The sequence below is a fragment of the Astyanax mexicanus genome, chromosome 1, assembly GCF_023375975.1.
Source record: "Astyanax mexicanus isolate ESR-SI-001 chromosome 1, AstMex3_surface, whole genome shotgun sequence".
Classification (NCBI taxonomy): domain Eukaryota; kingdom Metazoa; phylum Chordata; class Actinopteri; order Characiformes; family Acestrorhamphidae; genus Astyanax; species Astyanax mexicanus.
In genome coordinates, this window is record NC_064408.1 from 4205011 (window position 1) to 4232790 (window position 27780).

The following is a 27780-nucleotide window of genomic DNA, read 5'->3' on the forward strand; positions in this document are numbered from 1 at the left end:
TCCTTCACCACCCTGAGCCCCCTCCTCTCTGCTTATTACCCAGCATGCCGTGCGCGAGGCTGAGCCGTCAGTGCTCTATATAAAGCAGTGTGTGGTGGAGGGAGATTGCCTTGCAGCAGGGGTCACTCAGCCCGAGAGGAAGCTGGACAGGGACACCATTCACTGGACACCAACCCACCCGAGAGAGAGAGACAGGAGAGAGGTCAGTATAGAGGACGAGAGAACGACAGACACGAGAGAGAGACAGAGAAAAAGAGAGTATAGACTGTATACCCTGCATATATACCATGCTGTATGTGTATACATGTGTACAGAGTGCAAGGGTGCACAAGGATGTGAGACTGTGTGTAATGTTTGGACACCATCTAACAATATATACCATATTCCAGGTATATATGTATATATGTTGAAAAATTAACACATAAAAATACTGTCGACACTGTATATTTATACCACATACAGGCAGCATGGTATACATATAGACTATACAGTACATACAGTGTCTATATGCATATACCATGTTTGCCTGTATATACGTGCAGTATATAGTGGTATATAGGGTGCACAAGAAATAGACACTGTATAGTTTGCATATATACAGGCAACAAGGTATACATGTAGACGATGTAAGAAATGTGCACAAGGCAAATATACTGTATATACTGTATAGTCAACATATATACCATGTTGCCTTTATATATGTACAGTATGTAGGAGTTTATAGGGTGCACAAGAAAAAGACACTGTATGTACTGTATAGTCCATGTATAACATAATGGTGATATATATGAACAGTATGTAGGGGTATATAGGGTGCACAAGAAAAAGACACTGCATATACTGTATAGTCCATGTATACCATAATGGTGATATATATGTACAGTATATATGGCTATACAGGGTGCACAAGGAAAAGACACTGTATATACTGTATAGTCTACATATATACAGGAAACATGGTATATATGCAGACTATATAGTATCTTCTTCTTGTGCACACTTCATACAAACTGTATATACGCTATAGAATACATATATACCATGTTGCCTGTATTTATCTACAATAAATATATAGGGTGCACAAGGATGCGAGACTGTATATACACTATAAAGTAGATATATACTATATATTTACTATACATTATATTACCATATTACACTATTTGTATATATGAACAGGATATAACATGTAAATGTTTTAGAGCGATACAGTATATACTGTATGCATATATATTATATATCTGTTTTTTCATTGCACAAGCGGGTGCACAAGTATAAGACTATACTGTATATGTTACACACTGCATTTATGTATTTTCTATCTACACTACACACACACACACACACATATATATAAATATATATATATATATATATATATATATATATATATATATATATATATATATATATATATATTGGATATATTGAAGTTATATGATATACTCTATACATCACATAGATGCATATCATGTGCAAACTTTTTTTCTTTTGGTATTTACTGTATGTTATAAAGTTCCTATATACTTTGCATGTGTTGCATTTATACAATAATGAGGGTATATGTGTATACATTGTGTATATTGTAAGTATATAAGGGTTTTTGAGTAGTTCTTACTGGTCAATAGCTGGATGCATGAGAAGCAGTGGGTATGGAGGTGCGTGCGTGCACGCGCTGTTTTGACAGCAGGTGCTGCAGTGTCTCACGCACGCAGACAGGGCGCGCGTGAGAAGCCGTGAAGGGGAATTAGGGCGCGCGACGGGCATTTCCCCGCATGATATTGACTCCCCCGGATGATGCGCGGACAGTGCGGGCTCGCGGGGCCTAGGGCTCGGAATATAAACATGTTAATGAGGGCGGCGGAGTGCACGCGGACGGTCTGTAAACAATGCGTTGCCCACTTTCCTGCCGCCTGCGTCACGCGCCCCTCTCCCCCCTCGCGCGCTCTTAAAGGCACGCGGCCTCTTTACAGCCCCTGTTGCTAGGCAACGGATTAGCCGCTTAGCCGCGCTAACGCTGCTGCTAGCAGTTAGCCTGTAAAACACTGTGGAGAAGTTTAGCTTAACATTGATTACACTCATATATTTGCTGTTAAAAACGGTAAAAATAATAATAAAATATATTTCTGAAAGGATTTTTGTCAAAACTAAATTAATTCACAGTATTTAAGCCTGTCTCGATAACTATTTTTGTGTATAAATAACTGCATATAGCTAAATAACTGTCATAAACAACTTTTAATTCTTAGGAATATTTAGACATGTAAACATTCAAATATGTATAAATATAAAATAAAAAAAAACAACCATATATTACATTTAATTTATTTTTTTTTTTAAGTGAACATTCTGGCCATTCACATTAATGTGCTTTTCTTGCTAAGAAAAAAGAAACTTTTTTATTATTATTTTACAGACTATAAGGTGCACCACTGTCATATAAGGCACATTATAAATCTATTTAAGTCTATTTTCATACATAAAGCGCACCTGATTATACAGCAAATTTTTAAGCACCTATAGTAAGCAACAGGGGCTCGTAAATGAAAAACGGTAATCCAGTGCGATATTAGCTAGTGGTTTGTCCCACGTAGCTTGTTTTAACACAGTAAACACACAGACTACAGTCCGATATAATCATCTCTGAACAGCGAAAGGGCTAGCGCTGTGGTTAGTGGCTAATGCTAATGCTGCTGCACCCAGCCTTAGTGCTGGAGAAACTTCACTAAAACTCACCCTTATAATTCTATACTTCAGCAGAGTGGCTTTACTGCTCCTTAATACCTGACTGATAGAATTCATACACAGGGAGCACCTGATAAAAAATTAAGAGACCACATCAGTATTTGAATTTATAGGTTTATGTTTAAGTAAAATGAACATTGTTGTTTGATTCTATAAACTATGGACAAAAATTTTCCCAAATTCCAAATAAAAATATTGTCATTTAGAGCATTTATTTGCAGAAAATGAGAAATGGCTGAAATAACAAAAAAAAAAAGATGCAGAGCTTTCAGACTTCAAATAATGAAAAAACAACAAGTTCATATCCACAAAGTTTTAAGAGTTCAGAAATCAATATTTGGTGGAATAACCCTGGTTTTTAATCACAGTTTTTTTTCATGCATCTTGGCATCATGTTCTCCTCCACCAGTCTTACACACTGCTTTTGGATAACTTTATGCTGCTTTACTCCTGGTGCAAAAATCAGTTCAGTTTGGTTTGATGGTTTGTGATCATCCATCTTCCTCTTGATTATATTTTAGAGTGAAAATTGGTAAAATCAAAGAAACTCATAATTTTTAAGTGCTCTCTTATTTTTTTTCAGAGCAGTATATATTGAGTCTCTATTGTCTATCTATTAATGTGCTAAAAGTTGAGTTAATGGTCAGTTTATGCTGGATAAGCTGGTAAAAACTGGTTAAACTGAATGCTGGTCTGGTTTAAAGCTGGTTGTTTTGTATAGAGTATGTTTTTTCTTACTTTTGGTCCACATGCATAGCCAACCTGACCAACCTAGACAAAAAAAAAAAAAAAAAAAAAAAAAATATATATATATATATATATAATCCAAGGAAGTTGTATTGGCATGACCAATACAAGATGGATACTTAAATATTTTATTTCATTGGATCTATTTGCTGTATAGATTTTTTAGTAGAGTAGAAAGGAGATAAATAGCAGTAAAATAAGATTTTTGTAGTTGCTATGTTTTTTTAGGCATTGTAGGAATGGAAGCGTCTGTCACCGCCAGTCTAAGACAGTAAGCTCAGAGGGTCTACGAGGTCGTGTCCAGTTCTGGTGGTTGCCGTGGCATGTGTGGACAGCTGCTGGAGACGCGAGGCTTTATTTAGCCGAGCTGCGTGACTGAAGGAGCTCCCACACTTTCGAAGAAGACCGAGTGAAAATTAGATCAGTGTTCCCACCATCAGAACTGGAGATCCCCCTGTTCATTTCAGCCTTTTCTATGCTATAGCACCCCTGCTTTAGCCTAGGGTGCTAATGCTAGGCTTGCTAACGAGCTACAGTGGTGAGAAAAAGTATTTTCACTTCTTGAAAAAGTGTTTGCCACCCTCCTCGTTAAATTAACTGTGATTAATCACACTTTTTGGAAAGCTGAATTCAATTTCACTACTAAACACCAGAGGTGGTAAAAGTACTGAAAAATTGTAATTAAGTAAAAGTACCTTTACTTTGCTAAAATTATACTTAAGTAAAAGTAAAAGTACCCACACTGCAAAAAAATCATTGGCAAAAACTAGACAAAATCTATGCAAATTAAGACAAATATATGTATATTAAGCAAAAAAATCTTAGTAAGATTTCTTACAAAAAGCAATGGCAAAGTCTCAAAATGAGTGAAGTAGCACCTAAATCAAGCAGAAAATTCACTGTTTTTGGACACAAGAATCAGAATAACTTGATTGCTGCTTGATTGTGCTTATTTTGAGTTAAAAGTACGTAAAATAAGGTACAAATTCTAAGTAAGAATTATTAAGATAATTAGAAAATAAGAAAATAAGATTTATTGCCTTAAATTTAGAAAATTTCACTTGCTAAGATTTAGTATTTTGTAGAGCATCTAAAAATCTACTCGAGTAATAGTAAAAAAGTACTCAATTTAAAATGTACTTTGAGTAAAAGTTACATAGTTACTTTTAATTATTTTATGTAAAAAAAGTACAAATCATTATATTCAATAAATTAAATATTTTTAATGAATTATTATTCCAAATAATAATTTGAATCTTTCAGGCAGTATTTGTTCAGACCAACCCATAAAACATTTCAAGAACAAGTGGCATAGGTTTCTATGATCCATTTTTTCTTTACTGTTAAAAAGCCAAAAAGTTTGGTGACTATAAACTGTATTTTTATAGTTTTACAGTATGTGTGTGTGTGATGATCTGGAGCTGCTGGCCTTTAACTTGCTGTAATAGATAGAAGCAGGAATTCTGCTGTTTATCAGAAAATCCTGAAGGAGAATCAGAATCCGTCCATCTGTTCCTTACTGACCTCAAGCTCAGGAGTACTTTACTTGGGTTCTGCAGCAGGACAATGACCCAAAGCTCACAAACCTCTAAAGTTCACTGTCTCTGAATGGATTAAACACTAAAAACTAAATGAAGGTTTTGGAGTTAAAGGTCTAGTTAAAGTCTGGAAGATTGAGATGCTGTGGATGATCGTAAACAGGACTTTTATTCTGGAAAATCCTCCAGTGTGTCTGAATTAAAACTGTAATTCTGTAAAGAAGAGTGGAACTAAATTCCTCCACAGAGATGAGAAAGACTTGTTGGAAGTAATCGGTAAAGCTTGATTGCAAACACTTGCAAACACTTACACACAGGGCTTGGATAGGGTTTGGATAGTTTTTTTTTTCCTAGAATAAATAAAATTATAATTTAAAAATATAATAAAAATATAAAATATAATTTTGATAATCTGAAAAATATCAGTATGAAAAAAGCAAAAAGTAACATTACATTTTAAAAAGCAGCATTAAATTTTAATTTTTAATTTTAACTTTTAAAATTTACGATAATTTATAGTTCTAGCATGGTCAAAAACATACAGAAATAGCAAGACAGTGTTTAGTGTTTCATTACTGATGTAACATAACTCAGGGAACGGCCACGTTGACGTGGGAAACTGTATCTGTAGCAGCAGGAGACGAGACCCTCCTGAACTGCTGATGGAGCCGGGGTCCAGTTTAGAAAGGCTTTTAATAGAAAATATTACAAACCGCGCTGCAGCTGAGCTCCAGCTACACTCAGTACATTGTGTACATTGAATCTAATTACTCAACTTCTCAGCCTCTACTGCTCTCAGACTAGTAACGTAACAGCTTTACTTTAGTTACGTTTATGTAACGTGCTCAATTTAGCGCCTAATTTAATGCAATATGTTCTTGAGTATGTAACAGGTTCTATTTTAATGACTATTTACATTGTAGATTCTCACTGAAGCATCAAAACTATGAATGAACACATGTGGAGTTTTATACTTTAAAAAAGGTACAATAACTGAAAAACTATATATATATATATATATATATATATATGTATATTCTAGTTTCTTCAAAATAGCCCCCCTTTGTTCTGATTACTGCTTTGCACACTCTTGGCATCATTCTCTCAATGAGCTTCAAGAAATGGTTTTCCAACAGTCTTGAAGGAAGGAGTTCCCAGAGGTGTTTATTAGCACTTGTTGGCTCTTTGTCTTCTTCACTCTGTGCTCCAGCTCACCCCAAACCTCAAATCTGGATTGGGTTCAGGTCCGGTGACTGTGGAGGTTCAGCTCATTTTTTGTTTAGTACATAAAACTCCACATGTGTTCATTCATAGTTTTGATGCTTCAGTGAGAATCTACAATGTAAATAGTCATGTAAATAAAGAAAACACATTAAAAAAGAGAAGGTGTGTCCAAACTTTTGGCCTGTACTGTGTGTGTATATATATATATATATATATATATATATATATATATATATATATATATATATATATATATATATATATATATATCCTCTTGAGACCCTGCGTCCTCATATGGGGACGCTACTGCGTCTCTGCATCATGACACTTCCTGTACCATCTAGTGGTCCAATGCCAACATTACACTCCATTAAAATATTAAAATAAACTAAATAAAATTATATGTCCCCATTGGAGGACATATTGAGGACATTTTTGCAGAAATTACTTCTTGTACAAAGACAAAGTTCATTTTTTATGAATAAATGAATAAAATGATTCTGTACTCAGAACTTTTCTCTGTGGATTGATTGAGCAATTCAATTTGTCTTGTTTTTTCTCTGAGCGAATAATTGTTGTTTGCTGTTGTTTTTCTGTAATCAAGTTTTTATTTATTAGTTTTATAGATAATAGATCAGTAACTATATAGTGCAGTACAAAAACAGACAATGTTTCTCTATCTCTTTTAAATCCCCTCCACCTTACCCACACCCATCCCTCCCCACCTGTTTGATGTTGTTTTTCTATTTTACTCTGATAAAAAACTTTAATACAGTGAGGAACAGCAGCAGGAGCTCCTCAGATAAAGGAGGATAAACTAATCGCAAGTTAAAGCTGGGTCTGAGGAGGATATATATATATTCCACATATGATTTGAACAAATGCAAATGAACATAGATACAATAAAATGTAACAAGACATTCTCATTTTTAGGTAAGTATGTTATATCCTGTGAGCTGAAGAACAAAGTGTAACTTAGTTCCAGATTTCTCCTGGATGCTCCTCAATCCGCATGTGTATATTATTATGTTCAGTTCCGTCAGCAGCTCACCTGATTTACCACATTTACCACCAATTTACCACCAAACCAGATGTTGATTAATATGAACAGAACTAGAAAAAATAACTCTATTAAACTCAGATGAGGAGAGATTAGGAGATGCTTTAAGAAAAACAGGGCTGTAAAAATATATATATATATATATATATATATATATATATATATATATATATATATATATATATATATATATATATTTGCAAGCTGACATGCATTTACTAGCGCTTGTGGTTAGCCACTAAAGCTAATGCTGCTGCACCCAGCCTTAGTGTAAATCTGTAAATCTAAGCTTTCTGTAAATAAACGGAAGCACTTTACTCACCCAAATAAACAGTTTTTAGGAGAGAAATCTGTGTAGATTAAGATCCAGCTTTCATTTCTTGTTTTACTTAAAAAAAATAAGAATTAGAGTTTTGTTTACTTATCTTAGTTAACCTCTCCACCCCTCCACCACCACCCAGCGATGAGACCTGCTGAATTAGAAGGAAAACATGGCGACACCCCTGTTCCTTACTAGTGTTGCAGTTCTGTTGCAGTTTAAAATCTGGTGCGTCTTATAGTATTTATGAATTATACCAGTCAGGTATTAAGGAGCAGTAAAGCTACTCAGCTGAAATACAGAGTTATACAGAAGTTTCACAGTTTAGTTCCCCAGCAGCATTAGCATTAGCCGCTAACCTCACTAAGCTCTAGCTCTTTCGCCGTCCAGTGGTGAGTATTAACAGCCTGTTGCCTGCTGCTAACCCTGGCTAGCACAGCTGGAGCAGCATTAGCTGCTTACCGCGCTAAGTGATAGCTAGCTCTTTTGCCAATCAGAGGCGAGTATATCAGACTGTAGTAAAACAAGCTAAGTGGGACAAACCTCTAATATCACTCTGACTTACCGACACACTCAGGGCTCCTCAGTGTTGCGCTGTCAGGTGGCACTTACTAGCGCCATTACTTAGCTGCTAATGCTAATGCTGCTGCACCCAGCCTTAGTGGAAATCTAGAAATCTAAGCTTACCGTAAATAAACGGAAGCACTTTACTCACCCAAATAAACAGTTTTCAGAATAGAAATCTGTGTAGATTAAAGTCCAGCGCTCGTTTGACTAAAAGAAAATGTGTTTTTTAAGAATTAGAGTTTTGTCTACTTAACTTAGATAATCTTAATTAGAAGGAAAACATGGCGACACCATTGTTCCTTGCTAGTGTTGCACAATGCACCTTATAATCCAGTGCGAAAAATACAGTACTAGTTAAGGAATTTCTTAAGCATTTGGGAAAGCCACCCCTGTACTATATCTTTACTGATACGACATAAAAGTATGTACATGATCCAGCCTGCAACAATCGCTAATAGTAAGTGGCGTAGTAAAAGTTTAGGACTTGCGTTGATTTAAAGGCATTAATTTAAATGTTTTAAATGCGTGCATCACTGATATATGAATAAATTAGCATTTCATTAACACAGTTTTGCATTTTAGCTTGCTTTATTTTGTCAGGAATTGTGTAATATGTAATATTTTAAAGTTTATATATTATATACTCTGCAATATATTGTTTAAAACTGCATAATTCAGTGCATTTACTGATCTATTCGTGCACCGCTCGCCAGTTTTAATGAATGGATTAACAGAAACGGTTCTAAATAGCTGTAAGAAGGAGAATCTCTGTATATAAACAGACGTTATTTATGTCCACATTTAAATGCATCATTAAGTCATTAGCATGCTGACGGCGCTGCATGTGCTGCACATGTCCATTACAGCCGTTCTGGGGGTCTGGAGTGTAGCTGCCTCGCATGCCAAGGAGGCTTCTGGGGGGCACCATACTTGGCCAGGGTGGGCAGCCCAAAGCGGCTGGTGCTGAATCAGACCGGCGGGTGACATTTACAAAGAGCAAAGGTCACCAGGAGCTTCATAAATCATAAATCATAAATCCAGGAGCAGCAGAAGATCCTGCACTGCAGAAAAGAAATCTATATTTAGCATATATCTTCAATCATTTGTATTTATGAGAGTAAAACTGATTTATGAGAGAATATTCTGAAAATATGAACACATTTTGGAACTTACAGACAGTTTTTACTTGATTTAAATTAGCTTATTGTTTATGTTTTTTATCATTTCAAGTACTTTTCCTTGAATCACGCATTTTTTTTTCCCAAAATAAAAGTCTTTCGTTGAATACAATTTGTTAAAGCAAGAACAAAATCTAAATTTAACCTAAGTTTTCTTAAATCTTGAATTAAGAAAATTATTTTCCAAAATAAAAGTCTTTCATTGAATAAAATTTGTTAAAGCAAGAAACAAAAATCTAAATTTAACCTATTTTTCTTAAATATTTAATCAAAATTTTTTTTTTCCAAAATAAAATTATTTTATTGAATACAATTTGTTAAAGCAAGAAAAGAAATCTAAAATTTACCTACATTTCTTAGATCTTGAATCGTGAATCAGGAAAAATATTTTCCAAAGTAAAAGTCTTTCATTGAATAAAATTTCTTAAAGCAAGAAAAAAATCTAAATTAATTTTTTTTTTTAAATCTTGAATCAAGAAAATTATTTTCCAAAATAAAAGTCTTTTATTGAATAAAATTTGTTAAAGCAAGAACCAAAAATCAAAATTTAACCTAAATTTTCTTAAATCTTCATTCAGTAAAAATTATTTTCCCAAATAAAAGTTATTCATTGAATAAAATTTGTTAAAGCAAGATATAATGTTCATAAATAAATTGTTTACAATATACTTTTACAATGTACTAATATATTTATTTCTGTCATGGTCAGAACAGAATAGCAGACAAGCGCAGATACTGATAAAAACAAAGTAGGTTTATTATAATAATAAACAGATGTAATCAGGGTCGATACAGAAATATGGTTGATCACCAGTAGACAGAGCAATGCAGACAAAACCATACCATAAACGAGAGACAGTCCAGAGTTCATACACAAGCAATCCAGTATCAGAGATAATCCAAGAGGCGGTGGTGAAAGTACAGTCCAGGTCATACACAAACAATCCAATATCAAAGGCAGAGGCAAGAATCGGCGTCGAGAAACAAAAAGCAAGGTCATACACAAAGTAAACTGAGACAAGAGATAAGTAACGCTTTGTATGAGGATAACCTACAATACGCGGCGATGAAGTCTGTTTGGCGTGCACCTTTATAGTGCCAGTAATCAGTATTCGGGGCTTCCTGGTGGAAGCAGGTGAGGTGTCACGTGATCAGGTGAGTGCGTGATGTCAGCGGGTGGTGCATTCTGGGTAGTGTAGTTGTTAACCTGAGAACCTCCGTTAGAACTTGGTGTGGAAGGGACAGAGGAGCTAACAGCACCAGACGTGACAATTTTACATTATTAAAATTATTTTTTTTTGTTTTAGTTTGTTTTCCTCAAAGACACTTTTGTACACTGTATTTTGTACTATTTCTGGTTATTGACTGAACCTGAGGAGCTTAAATATAAAAAAGAAAAAAATGGAAGTGTTCAAAAAGTCATATATGTATATACAGTGTAAGAGTAGCATTGGCAAATAACATTAATTTCATCAGGCCTGGGTGAATGTGAGGTATTGTTCAGGCGTTATCACAGTCAGGTGACGTGACATTGTCTATTCACTTCAGTTATTTACTCAAGAAAAACAAGTAGTGAAGAGGTAGAGTTACAGGTATACAGTGAATGTCCAAAATTTTTAAGTATTCCCAAGTGTGCATTCGAAAATATAATCAAAAACGATATGATGGTGGAACTGGCACTCATCAGGATTGCTCTAGGAAAGGAAGAGTGAGAGTTTCCTCTGTTACAGAGTATTTTGGTTTGTTTTTAACACTTATTTTAAGTTACTACATGATTCTTTATGTGTTCCTTCATAGTCTGGATCACTTTAATATTTATTTAATATGTAGGAAAAATAAATAAAAAACATTTGTTCAGTACATAAGAACAGTAATAATAGATTTTCTATAGAAGTTCTACAGTCACACAGGTTAGGAATTGAACCGTGTATATGAGTTAAGTGACGCTTGTATAATAAATATAGTGTATAATCACTATAATAGTGATACAAGCAGCAACATTACAGCTGAAAACACACTCAATACACTTCAGTTTTAACTTCTCTAACCCAGCACTCTGCAGTCACACCTCCCAGCCGCCACATTTACATAAGATATGAAGTGTTTGCTGGTCACGTGACCACACATGTAGCAACAGGAGCGGTAAGAGCTGTTAATTCTGCCATCCTGTGCTGCACTGACACTGAGACCAGCTCACATTCTCCTCCGGTAAGACTAGACCCGGCCTGGAACACACACACACACACACATATATATATATATATATATATATATATATACACATGCCAACACAGGAAAACGCTGTATTTTCTGTTTAGAGGGACTGAAAGTGTGAGCTGCATGCTGTTACTGTGAGCTGGAAGTACTAGGAAGTATGTGTGTGTGTGTAGGAGTTCTGCTGTTGGGTGTGTGTGTGTGTGTGTTGGGTGTGTGTGTGTGACTAGTCCGGATCAGCTGGTTTTCAGTTCAGAGTTTTTTTAAAGGGCCCACGTCCTGAGTTTTTTCCAGAACTTTTCAGTTTCTGAATCAGTTTCTCTGATTTTGCTATTTATAGGTTTATGTTTGAGTAAAATGAACATTGTTGTTTTATTTTATAAAATACAGACAACATTTCTCCCAAATTCCCAAATTCTATAACTTCAAAAAAAGATGCCGAGGTTTTAGACCTTAAAAATTGCAAAGAAAACAAGTTCATATTTATAAAGTTTTAAGAGTTCAAAAATCAATATTTGGTGGAATAATCCTGGTTAGTTTTTAATCACAGTTTTGTTTTTTCATGCATCTTGGCATCATGTTCTCCTCCGCCAGTCTTACACACTGCTTTTGGATAACTTTATGCTGCTTTACTCCTGGTGGTTTGTGAGCATCCATCTTCCTCTTGATTATATTCCAGAGGTTTTTAATTTGGTAAAATCAAAGAAACTCATCATTTTTAGGTGCTCTCTATTGTATCAGCAGCTGATTGTAGCCTCAGAAAGTTTGACTGATACTTTTATTGTTTATTCATCCACTCATCTATTTGTCTGTCAGTTTATTAGTCATACAGTTTGTCAGATAATTATTCAATCACCTAAAACTACACCAACCAGTTTTTGTTAGTAACCTGATTGTAATAGGGAACAATGGCACACATTCATCTTGGCCTGATAAAAGATGATTATATGCATTTTAACCAGCCTACCAATCATCCAACCAATCCACCGCACAACCAACCAACCAAAAATTCAATATACTGACCAACCAACCAACTAACCAATCAATCCCCCCACAACCAACCAACCAAAAATGCAATCCATTCAATCCAATAACCAATCAACCAATCAATCCATCACACCCCAAACAAACAAAAATTAAATCCACTACCCAACCAACTAACCAACCAAATGGCCAAAAATTCAATCTACTAACCAACCAACTAACTAACCAATCTATCAAACCACCTCACAACTAACCAAACATAAATTCAATTCACTAACCAATCAACCAATCTATCAATCTCCCACACAATTAAACAATCTACAATTAAATAAATTCAATCCAATGAACCAACCAACCAATCAACCAAACATTCAATGCACCAATTAACCAATCATTCTATATATCAACCAACCAATCTATTACTGCACCAACCAAAAAAACTAACATTCTATTAATCTAACCAACCAACCATTAGCCAACTAAAAAACCAACCAGCCTACCATTTTTTTAATCTACTAAGCAATCAGCTAATTTATTAATCTACCACCTAACTAACCAACCAACCAACCAACCAAATTCTTAATCTACTAACCAACCAATCAGCTAATTTATTAATCTACCACTTAAATTACCAATCAGCCATTAGCCAATTAACCAATCAAATTCTTATTATTCTAACCAACCAAACAACTAATTTATTAATCTACCACTTAAATTACCAACCAGCCATTAGCCATCAACCAACCAAATTGTTAATCTACTAACCAACCAATCAGCTAATTTATTAATCTACCACTTAAATTACCAACCAGCCATTAGCCAATCAACCAACCAAATTCGTATTATTCTAACCAACCAAACAACTAATTTATTAACCTACCACTTAAGTTACCAACCAGCCATTAGCCAATCAACCAACCAAATTGTTAATCTACTAACCAACCAATCAGCTAATTTATTAATCTACCACTTAAATTACCAATCAGCCATTAGCCAATTAACCAATCAAATTCTTAATCTACTAACCAACCAATCAACTAATTTATTAATCTACTGCCTAACTAATCAATCAGCCATTAGCCAACCAACCAACCAAATTCTTAATCTACTAACGATCCAAACAACTCATTTATTAATCTACTGCTTAACTAACCAACAAATCATTAGCCAACCAACCAAAATCTTAATCTACTAACCGACCAATCAACTAATTTATTAATCTACCACTTAAATTACCAACCTACCATTAGCCAACCAACGAACCAACCAACCAAATACTTGATCTACTAACTGACTAATCAACTAATTTATTATTCTACTGCTTAACTAACCAACCAACCATTAGTCGACTAACCAACCAAATTATTAATTTTATAGCCGACCAATAAACTAATTTATTAATCTGCCACTTAACTAACCAACCAAATACAAAATTTACTATCCAACCAATCATTCAACTAATTAATTAGTCTATCAACCAACAGACCAATTTATATATATATATTATAGAACCCATGACCAACCAACCAACCATTCAATCCACAACTCCAACCAACCAATCTATAAGTGCACCAACCAACCAATAAACATTTTATTAATCTACCACTAACCAACCAGCCATTAGCCAACCAACCAAGGAACATTTTATTAATCTGCCACTTAACTAACAAACCAATTATTAGCCAACCAACCAACCAAATTCTTAATCTACTAACCGACCAATCAACTAATTTATTAATCTACTGCTTAACTAACCAACCAACCATTAGTCGACTAACCAACCAAATACTTACTCTACTAACCAACCAATCAGCTAATTTATTAATCTACCACTGAAATTACCAACCAACCATTAGCCAACCAACCCCTTAGCTAACCAACCAACCAAACAAATTCTTAATCTTATAACCGACCAATCAGCTAATTTATTAATCTACCACCTAACTAAACAACCAACTATTAGCCAACCAACCAATCAAATTCTTGATCTACTAACCAACCAATCAGCTAATTTATTAATCTACTATTTAAATTATCAACCAACCACTTAACTAACTAACCAACCATTAGCCAACCAATCAAACAAATTCTTAATCTTATAACCGATCAATCAGCTAATTTATTAATCTACCACCTGACTAAACAACCAACTATTAGCCAACCAACCAATCAAATTCTTGATCTACTAACCAACCAATCAGCTAATTTATTAATCTAATATATATAATATATATAATATTTAAATTATCAACCAACCACTTAACTAACCAACCAAACAAACAAATTCTTAATCTTATAACCGACCAATCAGCTAATTTATTAATCTACCACCTAACTAACCAACATGCCATTAGCCAATCAACTAATCAAATTCTTAATCTACTAACCAACCAATCAGCTAATTTATTATTCTACCAACAAACCAATTTATTTATCTAGTAACCAACCAACAAACCAGTGTACAATACTAATCTACTAACTATTCAACCAGGAAATCAGCTAGCAAGCTACCCAACCATACAAACACGTTATTATCTGCTTGTCTGCAGTAGCTTTGAGAAAGAGTGTGTTTGTGTTTCAGAGGGAGTGTGAAGTTCCCGTTGTGTGGTGAGGTTCTGGGTAACAGTGTGAACATTGTGGTGAAGTTATTAGAGAACAGACTGTAGATCAGTGTCACTGTTTTGGCAGCGCTCTGAGTAGCAGATGGATGTAATGGTTATAATGGGCTGTTGGGTGTAACAGGGTTTATTCAGAACACTGAAATAAACCTGATTACCCTGGACTGACCACCGTCCATGAAGTGATTTAATGGCTAATGCTTTTCTTTCTCTCGTTTACAGGAATATCCATAAAGTAACAGATCATCATCATGGCAGGTAACTCACTATTTCTCACTAAATGTTTCTTTGTTATGAGCTGATATGTTTGATATATGAGCCAAAATCAGGATTTCAGCATAACAGCAAATGTCTTAAAATGTGTAAAACAAGTAAAAAAGGTTCATAAAGCTTTAAACTGAAAAATCCAGATCTACAGCATTGATTTAGTGTACTGTGCTGTCCTCATGTGGTACAACAGTGAATTACAACAACACAAATACAGTATAAACTGCAGTCAGGCTCCCCTACAGCTGATCTCAGTACAGTTTTAGGCTTTTATTTTCAAACTGCCAGGCCAAATCTAATTTTTAGCATATCTAGATTGTATCCAGATTGAGAGCTGATAGTCTTTACAGCCAGAAAACACATTAAATTTAGCAAATCGGATCCAAACTACAATTGGAGGTGGTTTTAAATATAATTATGATCAGTTTTGTAGAGAGATGTGCCTCAGTCTGGACGCTCTAGATGCTTGAATCAGTTTTTCTTCTCACCAGATCAGATTTGAGGAACAAATCCCAGCAGTCTGAACATAGCCTTTGTCTACCCGTGTAAACTGTAATTCAATATGGCTGACAGAAGTCAATCCAACAAGTTCACTGTCCAACCTGCCAATCTATCAATCCGCCAACCAAACAATGATTTATTAATCTAAGAATCAGTCAACCAACCAACCAACTGGTCAGTTAACCAACCAATCAGTCGATTAATTGGTTAGAGAATTTATCAGTTGATTCATTTGCCAACCAATCAACCGATCAATCTTTGAATTCTCTGCCCAACCCACCAGCCAACCAACAATTTTACTAATCTATCAACCAGAGAAATCAATGATTTATTAATCTAACAACCGACCAATCAATCGATTCATTCATTTTCCAACCAACAGACCAAACAATCAATTCACCAACCAATGAGTCGATGAATTGGTTTGTGAACTGTTCAGTTGATTAATTTGCCAACCAACTGACCAATCAATATTTGAGTTCTCTGCCCAATGCAAAATGCAACCAACTATTTTAATTAATCTATCAACCAATCAATCTCTCAGTCCAAAATTCAAATTATTATTTATTGATCTAACAATCATTCAACCAAACATTAATTTCACTAGCCAGTCAAATGATTAATTCACCAACCAACTTACCAACCAATCAATTCCACTCAATTGGTTAGTGAATTTATCTGTTGATTGATTTGCCAAGCAACCGCTGAAACAATCTTTAAATTCTCTGCCCAACCCAACAGCCAACCAACAATTTTATTAATCTATCAACCAATCAATCACTTAGTCTACCAACTAAACAATGATTTATTAATCTAACAATCATTCAACCAGCCCACCAACCAAACAATCAATTAATTTTCCAACCAAATGACCAACCAATCAGCTCAACAACCAATTAGTCGATTAAATGGTTAGTGAACTGATCAGTTATCTGTTCACTGAACAGTATTTGCCAACCCTAACTTACCAATCAGTCTTTAAATTCTCTGCCCACTGCGCCAGCCAACCAACAATTTTATTTATCTTTCAACCAAGCAATCTATCAGTAAACTATCCAAATTATGATGTATTACTCTAACAATTAGTTAAACAACTAACCAACCAATTAGTTCATCAAACAATCAATTGCTTAGTTGGTTAGTGAACCGATCAGTTGATTAATTTGCCAATAAGTCGTTGAATTCTCTGCCCATCCTACCAACCATCTACCAGTTTATTAATCAACCAAGCAATCTCTCAATCCGCAAACCAACCAACCTCCCCACCAACAACCAATATATTTATTAGTCAAAACAAACCAATCTATTAATCCACCAACCAATGATTTCTTTATCTAACAATCAGTCAACCAACTGACCAAACCAACCAATCACTTGATTCATTGCCAATCTTTGAAATCTCTGCCCAACCCAGCAGCCAACCAACAATTTTATTAATATGTCAACCAAGCAATCGATCAGTCACCTAACCATATTATGATCTTTTAATTCGCTACCCAGTCTACCAACCAACCACCAATTTATTAATCTATCAACCAAGCAATCTCTCAATTCGTGAACCAACCAACCCACACACAGGCAACCAATATATTTATTCACCAAACCAATCAATCTTTAAATTCTCTACCCAACCTACCAACCAACCACCGATTTATCAATCCACCAACCAAACAATAATTTCTAAATCTAACAATCAATCAACCAACTGACCAACCAACCAATTTACCAACTAACTGAGCAATGAACCAATTAGTCAAGTTATTGGTTAGCGAACTGTTCAGTTGATTAATTCTCTGCCCAACCCACCATCCAACCAACAATTTATTAATCTGTCAGCCAAGCAATCTATCATTCTTTCAACCAACCAAAAGTCTAAATGCACCAAGCAATCTATCAGTTGGCCAGGCAAACAATCTTTCAATGCAGAGAACAAGCCAACAAACCAAATAATTATCTAGTCTACCAACCGATCAGTTGCCCAACCAAACAACCAATTGAAGAAAATTCACTGCCCAGTCTACCCACCATTCAGTTTACCAACCAATAAACCAATTCATTAATCTACCATCCAGCCACCTAACCAACCAACCAACCAACCAACCAACCAAGCAGCCATCACTCCTATTAAACAATATATAACATAAATATATATATAATATAATGTATAAATCTACCAGTCAGACAACCAACCAATACAACATTCTTAAACCAATAGGCCGCAGTGAATCCACATTCATTTACTGTTCTGTGGCGCCCTAATGTGGTAGAAAAGGGTATTACAACACCAATACAGACTACAGTCAGGCTCTTATACAGCTGATCACAGAACAGAGATTTAATCTTTGCAGAAGAGTAGAGGAAGATCAAAATAAGGAAATTAAATTCTATAAATATTAGAGGGAAGTTTATTATCAGCACTGTAAAAGTAGCTCAAATAGAACATTTGCATATGTACATATGCAAATCTGAGGAGAAATAAAATGTGCAAAATAAGGAAATTAAATTCTCTAAAAAGTTAGAGAATTATATGAAATTGTTGTACTCTGTGCATTGATAGACAAATGTGTCTGATCAAGTAAATACATGTCTGAATAAGTAACTTAACTGTTATTTAGATACAATTAATAACATTAATAACTGACTAGGTAAATCAGTAGGGTAGGTCCACTGTAACCAATTCCTGTATTTGTACAGTGAATTAATACAGTAAATTACTTTTTAACAGTGTTTTGTTGTAAAACTGTACAATTTAATGCATCCTGGGATGCCTATCAAAACAGCTGCCACCTGTATACAGTACTAGTGCATCTAAAACTTTTAATATCATTGAAAAGTTACTTTTTATTTCAGTAATTCAGTTCAAAATGTCAATTCTGAATCAATAATCACGTCTTTAATCTCAGATACAATATATATATTTAACTGAAGATAGACAGGACTCTTTATACCACTTTACAAAACCCTTAAACACTTTACTTATTTATAATAATAATAATAATAATAATAATAATAATAATAATAATAATAGTAGATAGATAGATAGATAGATAGATAGATAGATAGATAGATAGATAGATAGAGAAAAACGTTTTAAATGTCTTAAAATGTGTAAAACAGGTAAAAAAAAAAAAAAGGTGCATAAAGCTTTAAACTGAAGAATCCAGATCTACAGCATTGATTTAGTGTACTGTGTTTAGTGTATGTGGTACAACAGTGAATTACAACAACACAAATACAGTATAAACTGCAGCCAGGCTCCCCTACAGCTGATCTCAGTACAGTTTTAGGCTTTTATTTTCAAACTGCCAGGCCAAATCTAATTTTTAGCATATCTAGATTGTATCCAGATGGAGAGCTTGCAGTTTTGACACAAACTTAATTTAGCAAATGTAGCAAATCTTTGTATTATTTATTTATTTATTTATTTATTTATTTATTTATTTATTTATTTATTTATTTATTTATTATATTTGTATTATATTATAATGAACTTACTGATCAATCAACTGACCAACATATTAAAGAATTGAATAGATAAATCATTGTGAATCAATAGTGTAAAACTGATAACATTTTTATTAGTTTGTGTTGTTTTGTGAGAGTATATTTTTAATAGAATAAAAGGTGTATAGGTGTATATTATATTAATTTATTATTATTATTAATTATTATTAATTATTATTATTATTATTATTATTATTATTATTATTATTATTATTATTGTAATGGTGTGTGTTTGGGCTGTAGGGGCCGGTCAGTGTTGTGTTGCCGTGGCGATGAGTCCGATGCTTCAGTAGAGTTTGATTAATAACAGGCTCAGTAGGTTCAGTATCAGGTTCAGTAGTTTTAGTGAAGAGCTGAAATGGGTCAGGGCTGCTTCTCAGCTTTATGGAGACGCTCCACACACCCAGCGGATCCACAACCGGGTCAGAACACTGCTCAACACCACACTTTAACTCAACACCTCAACTCAACACCACACTATAACTCAACACCACACTATAACTCAACACCACAACACCTCAACACTTCCATATACAGCTTTACATAGCTGAGGAACAGGTTTACTGCAGTAAGGTTGCTGTACTGTATACTGTAAAATAAACTGTATATATATTTATTGTCATTTAGATACAATTAATAATTATGACAAAGCTATAACTGGCTAGGTGAATCAGTAGGGTAGGATTTTTACAGTGAATTAATACAGTAAATTACTTTTTAACAATGTTTTGTTGTAAAACTGTACAATGTATACTATGGCAATTAAAAAACGTACAATATTATTAAAATATTACTTTATTTCAGTAATTCAGTTCAAAATGTCAATTCTGAATCAATAATCACGTCTTTAGTCTCAGATACAGTATATATATATTTAACTGAAGATTACTGTACAGTACTGTTCATACCACTTTATAAAACCCTTAAACACTACTTATTTTTCTAAATAATACTAATAATGTAAAATATACTGTATATATATATATATAATTACTGTATACTGTATATATCACTATATCACTGTATATATATATCACTGTATACTGTATATATTACTGTATTCTATATGTAACTGTATACTATATTTAGATCACTGTATATATATATATATATATATATCACATATATATATATCACTGTATACTGTATATACACTATTGTGCACAAGTTTTAGGCACCTGTGGGAATTTTAGTAAAGAAAAACCTTCTTTACTGTTTATTCCCAGTAAAACACATTAGAGCATTGCAATAAATACAAAAAAACAGTTACAGATTTTACAGCCCTGTTATTCTTAAAACATCATCCTCATCTTAATCTCCTCCTAATCTGAGTTTAATAGAGTTATTATTTCTAGTTCTCATCATATTAATCAACAGCTGGTTTGGTGGTAAATTGGTGGTAAATGTGGTAAATCAGGTGAGCTGCTGACGGAACTGAACATAATAATATACACATGCTGGCTGAGGAGCATCCAGGAGAAATCTGGCATCTCTACACTTTGTTCTTCAGCTCACAGGCTCACAGGATAAAACATACATATAGTTAAAAATGAGAATTCCTTGTTGCGTTTTACTGTATCAGTGTTTATTTGCATCTGTTTAAATCATATGCTTTTTTTTTTAGGTAAAAACACTCGTATTGCTGAGATAAATGGATTAGTGTAATTTGCTTAGGTGCCTAAAACTTTTGCACAGTACTGTATATCACTATATATATATATATATATATATTACTATATACTATATATAACTGTATACTGTGTATATATATATATTACTATCTATCACTGTATATAGCTGCTGATTAATACCTCTGCTCTTCTTTTACAGATAAAATTAAGGACGCAAAGATCATCTTTGTTGTTGGTGAGTAAAGCCAGCAGTGCTGGAGCCACTGGAACCAGTTTATCTGCTTCAGTGTGTTGTGGTGACCGGTGTCAGGTTCACACCAGTAACAGTGTTTAACATCACGTTTATGCAAATAATGCAACTGAATTCTAGCCTGGATTATTATTTATTTAATCACGCAAAATTGTACTTGTTTTATTTTTGTTCATTTCTTAAAGTGTTGACTCAACAGTTGACTCAAAAGCAATCAGCCTCGGCCTCGTGCCTACGAACGCATCACAGCAGTGCCAATATTACACATTATAGCACCAACCTCGAGTGTATTATTGCCTTATTATACCACAGTTCCATTACTGCTGTTTATTGAAAGATTTTGAGATAAAGAGGAGGAGAAAATAGGATCTGATTGGTTATAAAAACTCTGCCAGTTAAAATAGTTCCATTACTGCTCTGTTTGTAGCTGTTCTGTAAGTTAAGCTCTGCATTATCTGCCTTTTCAGTCAAAACCGTGGAAATCTAAGCTTACTGTAAATAAACAGAAGCTCTTTACTCACCCAAATAAACAGTTTTAAGGGGAGAAATTAAAGATTAAAGTCCAGTGATCATTTGACTGAAAAAAAGTTTTTTTTTTTTTTTTTTAAGAATTAAAGTTTTGTTCCTTTCTGCACCTCCCAGCAGCAAGACCTATAGAATTACAAGAGTCCCCTATTTTACATTCAGATTAAAATACCCAAAATATATTAACTGGAAAATATAAAAATATATACACTTAAGCTTTTATTTTAATAATAAAAACTCTTAAACTGATATTGGTGGCTGATAATGTGTGTAATAATGCGTATTTTCAAATCACTGGGCTTATTTATTTATTTGTGGGAAGCGTCACCTATTGGAGACATGACTTAGTGTTTCTGCACTGTCCCTCTATGGGATCCAGCGCCTCCCAGTGGTGTATAAATAATGACATCGCATTTGGTTTGTATTTGGCTTGTAAGCGCTGCATCGTTGATAGGTTACCTGTATGTGGCGGAGTAATACAGTACATGGAGAGCATCGATTACAGTGCATTACCGCCTAATAATGTCAGTCATAAAACGCCTCTCAGCCAATCACATTGCAGGGCCAGAACTAAATGTTTTTTCGCACTACAATTAGCACTTAAAATCCTTAAATTTTCCCAAAAATCATCAGAGCTCCTTATAATATAGTGCTGCTTATATATGAATTCTATCAGTCAGGTATTAAGGAGCAGTAAAGCCACTCCACTGAAGTACAGAGTTATACAGGAGTTTCAGTAAATTTCTCCAGCACTCGAGCACAGACTCGGGACTGGAGCAGTATTAGCATTAGCCGCTAACCGCGCTAATTCCTAGCTCTTTCGCAGTTCAGAGGTGCGGGTAGCCGTTAATGCTAATGCTGCTGCACCCAGCCTTAGTGAAAATCTGGAAATCTAAGCTTACTGTAAATAAATAGAAGCACATTACTCACCCAAATTAACAGTTTTCAGAAGAGAAATCTGTGTAGATTGACATCCAGCACTCGCTTGAATTTAAAAGAAAGTGTTTTTTTTTTAAGAATAATGCATTTTATAATCAAGTGCGCCTTATAGTGTGAAAGATATGGTACTTAATAAAGGGCTAAATAAGATAAATGAAAGTCATTGTTCTTCAAATGAGTTAAATACCCCCACAGCGCTTTGGAGACAGAGGTGCGGTTAGCCGCTAATGCTAATGCTGCTGCACCAAGCCTTAGTGGAAATCTGGAAATCTAGGCTTACTGTAAATAAACAGAAGCTCTTTATTCACAGTTTACAGGAAAGAAATCTGTGTATATTAACATCCAGTGCTTGTTTTACTTTAAAATATATATTTTAAAGAATTACAGTTTTGTTTATTGAACTTAGCTTTACTTAACTTAGTTACCCCCCACCACCACCACCACCACCACCACTTAGCGCTGAGACATGCTGAATTAAAAGGAAAACATGGCAACACCCCTGTTCCTTACTAGTGTTGCATAATGCATTTCATAATCCAGTTCACCTTATAGTGCGAAATATATGGTACTTAATAAAGGGCTAAATTTGAATAATTAAAGCCATTATTCTTAAAACAAGTTAAATACACCCGCAGCACTTTGGAGGACAGATGATCTTATGTGGATTTTATATGTTTTTTTATTTATGAGATCTTTTCCGCTGCTAAGGTTGTTTTTTGCAATTCAAATCAAACCCTCCCCTAAACAGAGCCGCCCTGTGCTCCTCAGGTGGGCCCGGATCTGGAAAGGGAACCCAGTGTGAGAAAGTGGTTGCCAAGTATGGCTACACTCACCTGTCCTCAGGTGACCTGCTGCGTGCTGAGGTGGCCTCTGGCTCCGAGAGGGGGAAACAGCTCCAGGCCATCATGCAGAAGGGCGAGCTGGTGCCTCTGGTGAGATACGACCCCTGTCCTGCCCTTTCTTACGTCCCAAAAAACTTCTTTATTTACTGACTCAACAGGGAAACAGTGAAAAGACTGGAAAGTATCCTTAGATTACCTCAAAAATCACTATACTATTATAGAGCATTATAGAGCACTCTCTATCTTTCCTGTAGTGTATTACAGTCTGTCAGAATGACAGTGTGGATCATATGACTATTATAGTGCATTGCAGAACATTATAGAGCGCCCCTCTATGTTTACTATAGTGTATTACAGTCTGTCAGAATGAAGGTATGGATCATTTTAACATTATAGAGCATTATAGAGCATCCCCTATGTTTTATGAAGTGTATGACAGTCTGTCAGAATGAGTGCATGGATTATATGAATGTTATAGAGCATTTTAGAGTGCCCCTATGTTTTTGTAGTGTATTACAGTTTGTCAGAATAAAAGTGTGGATTATATGTACATTATAAAGCATTATAAAGCATTGCAGAGCGCTTTTCATGCTTTATATGCTTTATGTAGGTCTGTCAGAATGAGTATATGGATCATTTCAGCATTATAAACCATTATATATGCGCCCCCTATGTTTTCTGTAGTGTACTACTGTATGTCAGAATGAGCGTGTGGATCATATGAACTTTGTAATGCATTATAAAGCATTATAGAGTGCCCCCTATGTTTTTTGTAGTGTATTACAGTCTGTCAGAATGAGCGTGTGGATCATATGAACATTATATGGCATTATAGAATGCCCCCTATGTTTTCTGTAGTGTATAACAGTTTGTCAGAGTGACTTTTTGGCTCATATAACTTGTCTAGAGCATTATTCAGCATTATAGAGCACCTTCTATGTTGTCTGTAGTGTATTACTGTTTGTAAGATTGACTGTGTGGATCATATGAACATTATAGTGCATTTTAAAGCATTATAGAGCACCCCTATGTTTTCTGTAGTGTATTACAATATTTCAGAATTAGAATTCTGTATCATATAAACATTATAAAGCATTATAGAGTGCCACCTATGCTTTATGTAGTGTATTACAGTCTGTCAGAATGAGCGTGTGAATCATATGAACATTATAGAGCATTATAAAGAATTATAGAGTGCCCCCTATGTTTTATGTAGCGTATTACAGTCTTTCAGAATGAGCTTGAGGATCATATGAACATTATAGAGCATTATAGAGTGCCTCCTATGTTTTCTTTAGTGTATTACAGTCTTTCAGAATGAGCGTGTCGATCACATGAACATTATAGAATAGTCAGAATAAAAGTGCTGGTCAAATGAACATTATAGTACATTATAAAGCATTATATAACACCCTGCTATGCTTTACATAATGTATTCAGTTTGTCAGAATGAGAATTTCTATATCACATGAACATTATAGAGTATTATAGAATGCCCTCTATGCTTTCTGTAGTTTATTACAGTCTGTCAGAATGAGTGTGTGGATCATTAGAACATTATAGAGCATTATAAAGCTTTATAGAGTCTCTTTATCTTTCTGTAGTGTATGACAGTCTGTCGGAATAAAAGTGTGGATCATATATACATTCTAAAGCATTATAAAGCATTGAAGAGCACCCCCTACGCTTCCTGTAGTGTATTACAGCCTGTCAGAATGAGCGTGTGAATCATATATACATTATAGAGCACCCCCTACGCTTCCTGTAGTGTATTACAGCCTGTCAAAATGAGCGTGTGGATCATATGAACATTATAGAGCATTATAGAGCGCCCCTACACTTCCTGTAGTGTATTACAGTCTGTCAAAATGAGCGTGTGGATCATATAACCATTATAGAGCATTATAGAGCGCCCCCTAGGTTTTTTGTAGTGTATTACAGCCTGTCAGAACGAGCGTGTTAAACATATGACCACTGTAGGGCATTATAGAGCACCCCCTATGCTTTATGTAGGGTATTACAGTTTGTCAAAATACTTGTATGGATCATATGAACATTATAGAGCATTGTAGAGTGCCCCCTATGTTTTCTGTAATGCGTTGCAGTCTAGAATGTATTATTACGATGTAATTGAGTTTATTCATGTATTTCTAAAGGACACTGTGCTGGACATGATCAAGGATGCCATGATCGCCAAGGCTGACGTTTCTAAGGGCTTCCTGATCGACGGCTATCCCCGCGAGGTCAAACAGGGGGAGGAGTTCGAGAAGAAGGTAAAAAGAGCCTAAATTTTTAAGTTTAAAGTGCAAAGCATTGTATAAACAAATCTGATTTAAAGTCTGAAGTTAATCACTGTTCAGTCCACATGCTTCTCCTACTTCAGATGCTGCTTTTGGATCTCTCAGCTTGTCCAGAAATGCATGTGTACAACATTTCCATGTAGGGATGCTTAAAACTTTGTGATTTGCATTTACTGCAGTGGAGTAAAAGTTCAATTATACTCCACACCTGTAGAGGGAGCTACTTAGCTTATCATATGTCCTCATATTTATCGCATTTCCGTATATCCCTGATCTGTGCACTGTTCCTGTGTTTATTCAGATTGGAGCTCCCGCTCTGCTGCTGTACGTCGATGCTAAGTCTGAGACGATGGTGAAGAGGCTGATGAAGCGCGGGGAGACCAGCGGCCGCGCCGACGACAACGAGGAGACCATCAAGAAGCGCCTGGATCTTTACTACAAAGCTACAGAACCCGTCATCGCCTTCTACGAGGGACGCGGCATCGTCCGAAAGGTACATTACGCTACACTTGGCTCAGATTTATGAGGTAGAGTCACCTGGAATTCAGGCTTTCAGTTAACAGCTGTGCTGAACTCGCCACGAGTTAATTACTTAAATTTCTTGTCTCTTAATAAAGTGTTTGAGAGCATCAGTTAAAGTAAAGTAGTGAAGAGGTAGAGTTACAGGTATACAGTGAATAGTAAATATTTGAGTAATGTTCGAATCCAGATTATGAAGAGCAAGAATTATTTTAAAAAAGTAAAAATTCAAGAAGTTTAAAAGTGTCCTCTATAGCAGTCATTACAATGACCAGAAAAATGTTCTAAGTCAGCCTAATTAAGATAATGTTTCCTAAAACAAGCAAAATATTCTTTTGCTTATACAATGTTTAGTCAGACAAAATAAGATTTATTATCTTGAAATAAGAACATTTCGCTTGCTAAACCCCTATCTGGACAGGATTCATTTCTCAGGGGGTCCTCTGTGGGGTAATTCTCTCTATTATCGGGGTTTTTATCCTCTGTGATTTTATTCCCATCCAGAACGACCATGTAGGTATTTTTTCTCAGACGTCCTCTGAGATAAAAAATTACAGGCTAAATTATCTACTGTTTTTCTCGGAACTCCTGTAATCGTGGTCCTCCGGTAATTTTAGTCCCGTCCAGACGCACATCTCTGAGTTTCGTCTCCTTACGTTTAATAAAATAGATATTTGTCCACTGCCGCGCACCGTAATTACACTTTGGGTGATTGAGCGTTTCCACGGAGATCCACGTATAAAGACTCATCAGCGAGTGGAAATGGAGGAGCTACTGAACTCCACAATGTCATGTGATCGAGAAAAAAGCCTAAAAACTCAATTGCAGTCCGGATGCAGGAATTTTATCACTCAGTAGAAGTGTGAAGTATTTCTGTTTCTTGGTTAAAATCAAATAAATAAAGAAAAAATTACTTTAAGAAGAAATGAAGGTCATTCAATCTAATAGAAGAATTTCAATAACCTTAAAAGTTCCATCAAAAACATTATAATGATGAAACTGGCACTCATCAGGACCGCTCTAAGAAAGAAAGAGCAAGAGTTCCCTCTGTTGCACATGATATATTCATAAGAGTTCATTAAGCCTATGCCGTTAACCCAGCTGGTTAAGCATCTTTACCAGATTAAGCTGGCTTGGCTGTTATACATGTATTAGATGTATATTTTTAGCTATATAAATATGTTTTAATGGTGTGTATGCCTGTTTTCTCTCTGTTTCCTCAGATTAACTCCGAGCTGGCTGTGGATGACGTATTTGCAGAAGTCTCTAAGGCTATTGATAGTCTGAAGTAAAGAGAGCGTTACTGAA

The 27780-nt window shown here is 34.9% G+C and overlaps 1 protein-coding gene across 2 annotated transcripts; it reads left to right on the top strand.

The window, feature by feature from the left end:
* The first annotated feature begins 68 nt into the window (after window positions 1-68).
* Window positions 69-27780, top strand: ak1 (adenylate kinase 1). 2 transcript variants are annotated; one of them, XM_007239612.3, is made up of 7 exons: window positions 69-202; window positions 15417-15452; window positions 21297-21332; window positions 23580-23743; window positions 25810-25926; window positions 26255-26446; window positions 27696-27780. In XM_007239612.3, the coding sequence occupies exons 2-7, from the start codon at window positions 15446-15448 to the stop codon at window positions 27762-27764; spliced, it is 585 nt and encodes a 194-aa protein (XP_007239674.3). In that variant the 5' UTR covers window positions 69-202; window positions 15417-15445; the 3' UTR covers window positions 27765-27780. The 2 variants fall into 2 exon arrangements, with proteins under 2 accessions (XP_007239674.3, XP_022522051.2); XM_022666330.2 differs by lacking the exons at window positions 69-202; window positions 15417-15452 and adding an exon at window positions 19775-19888.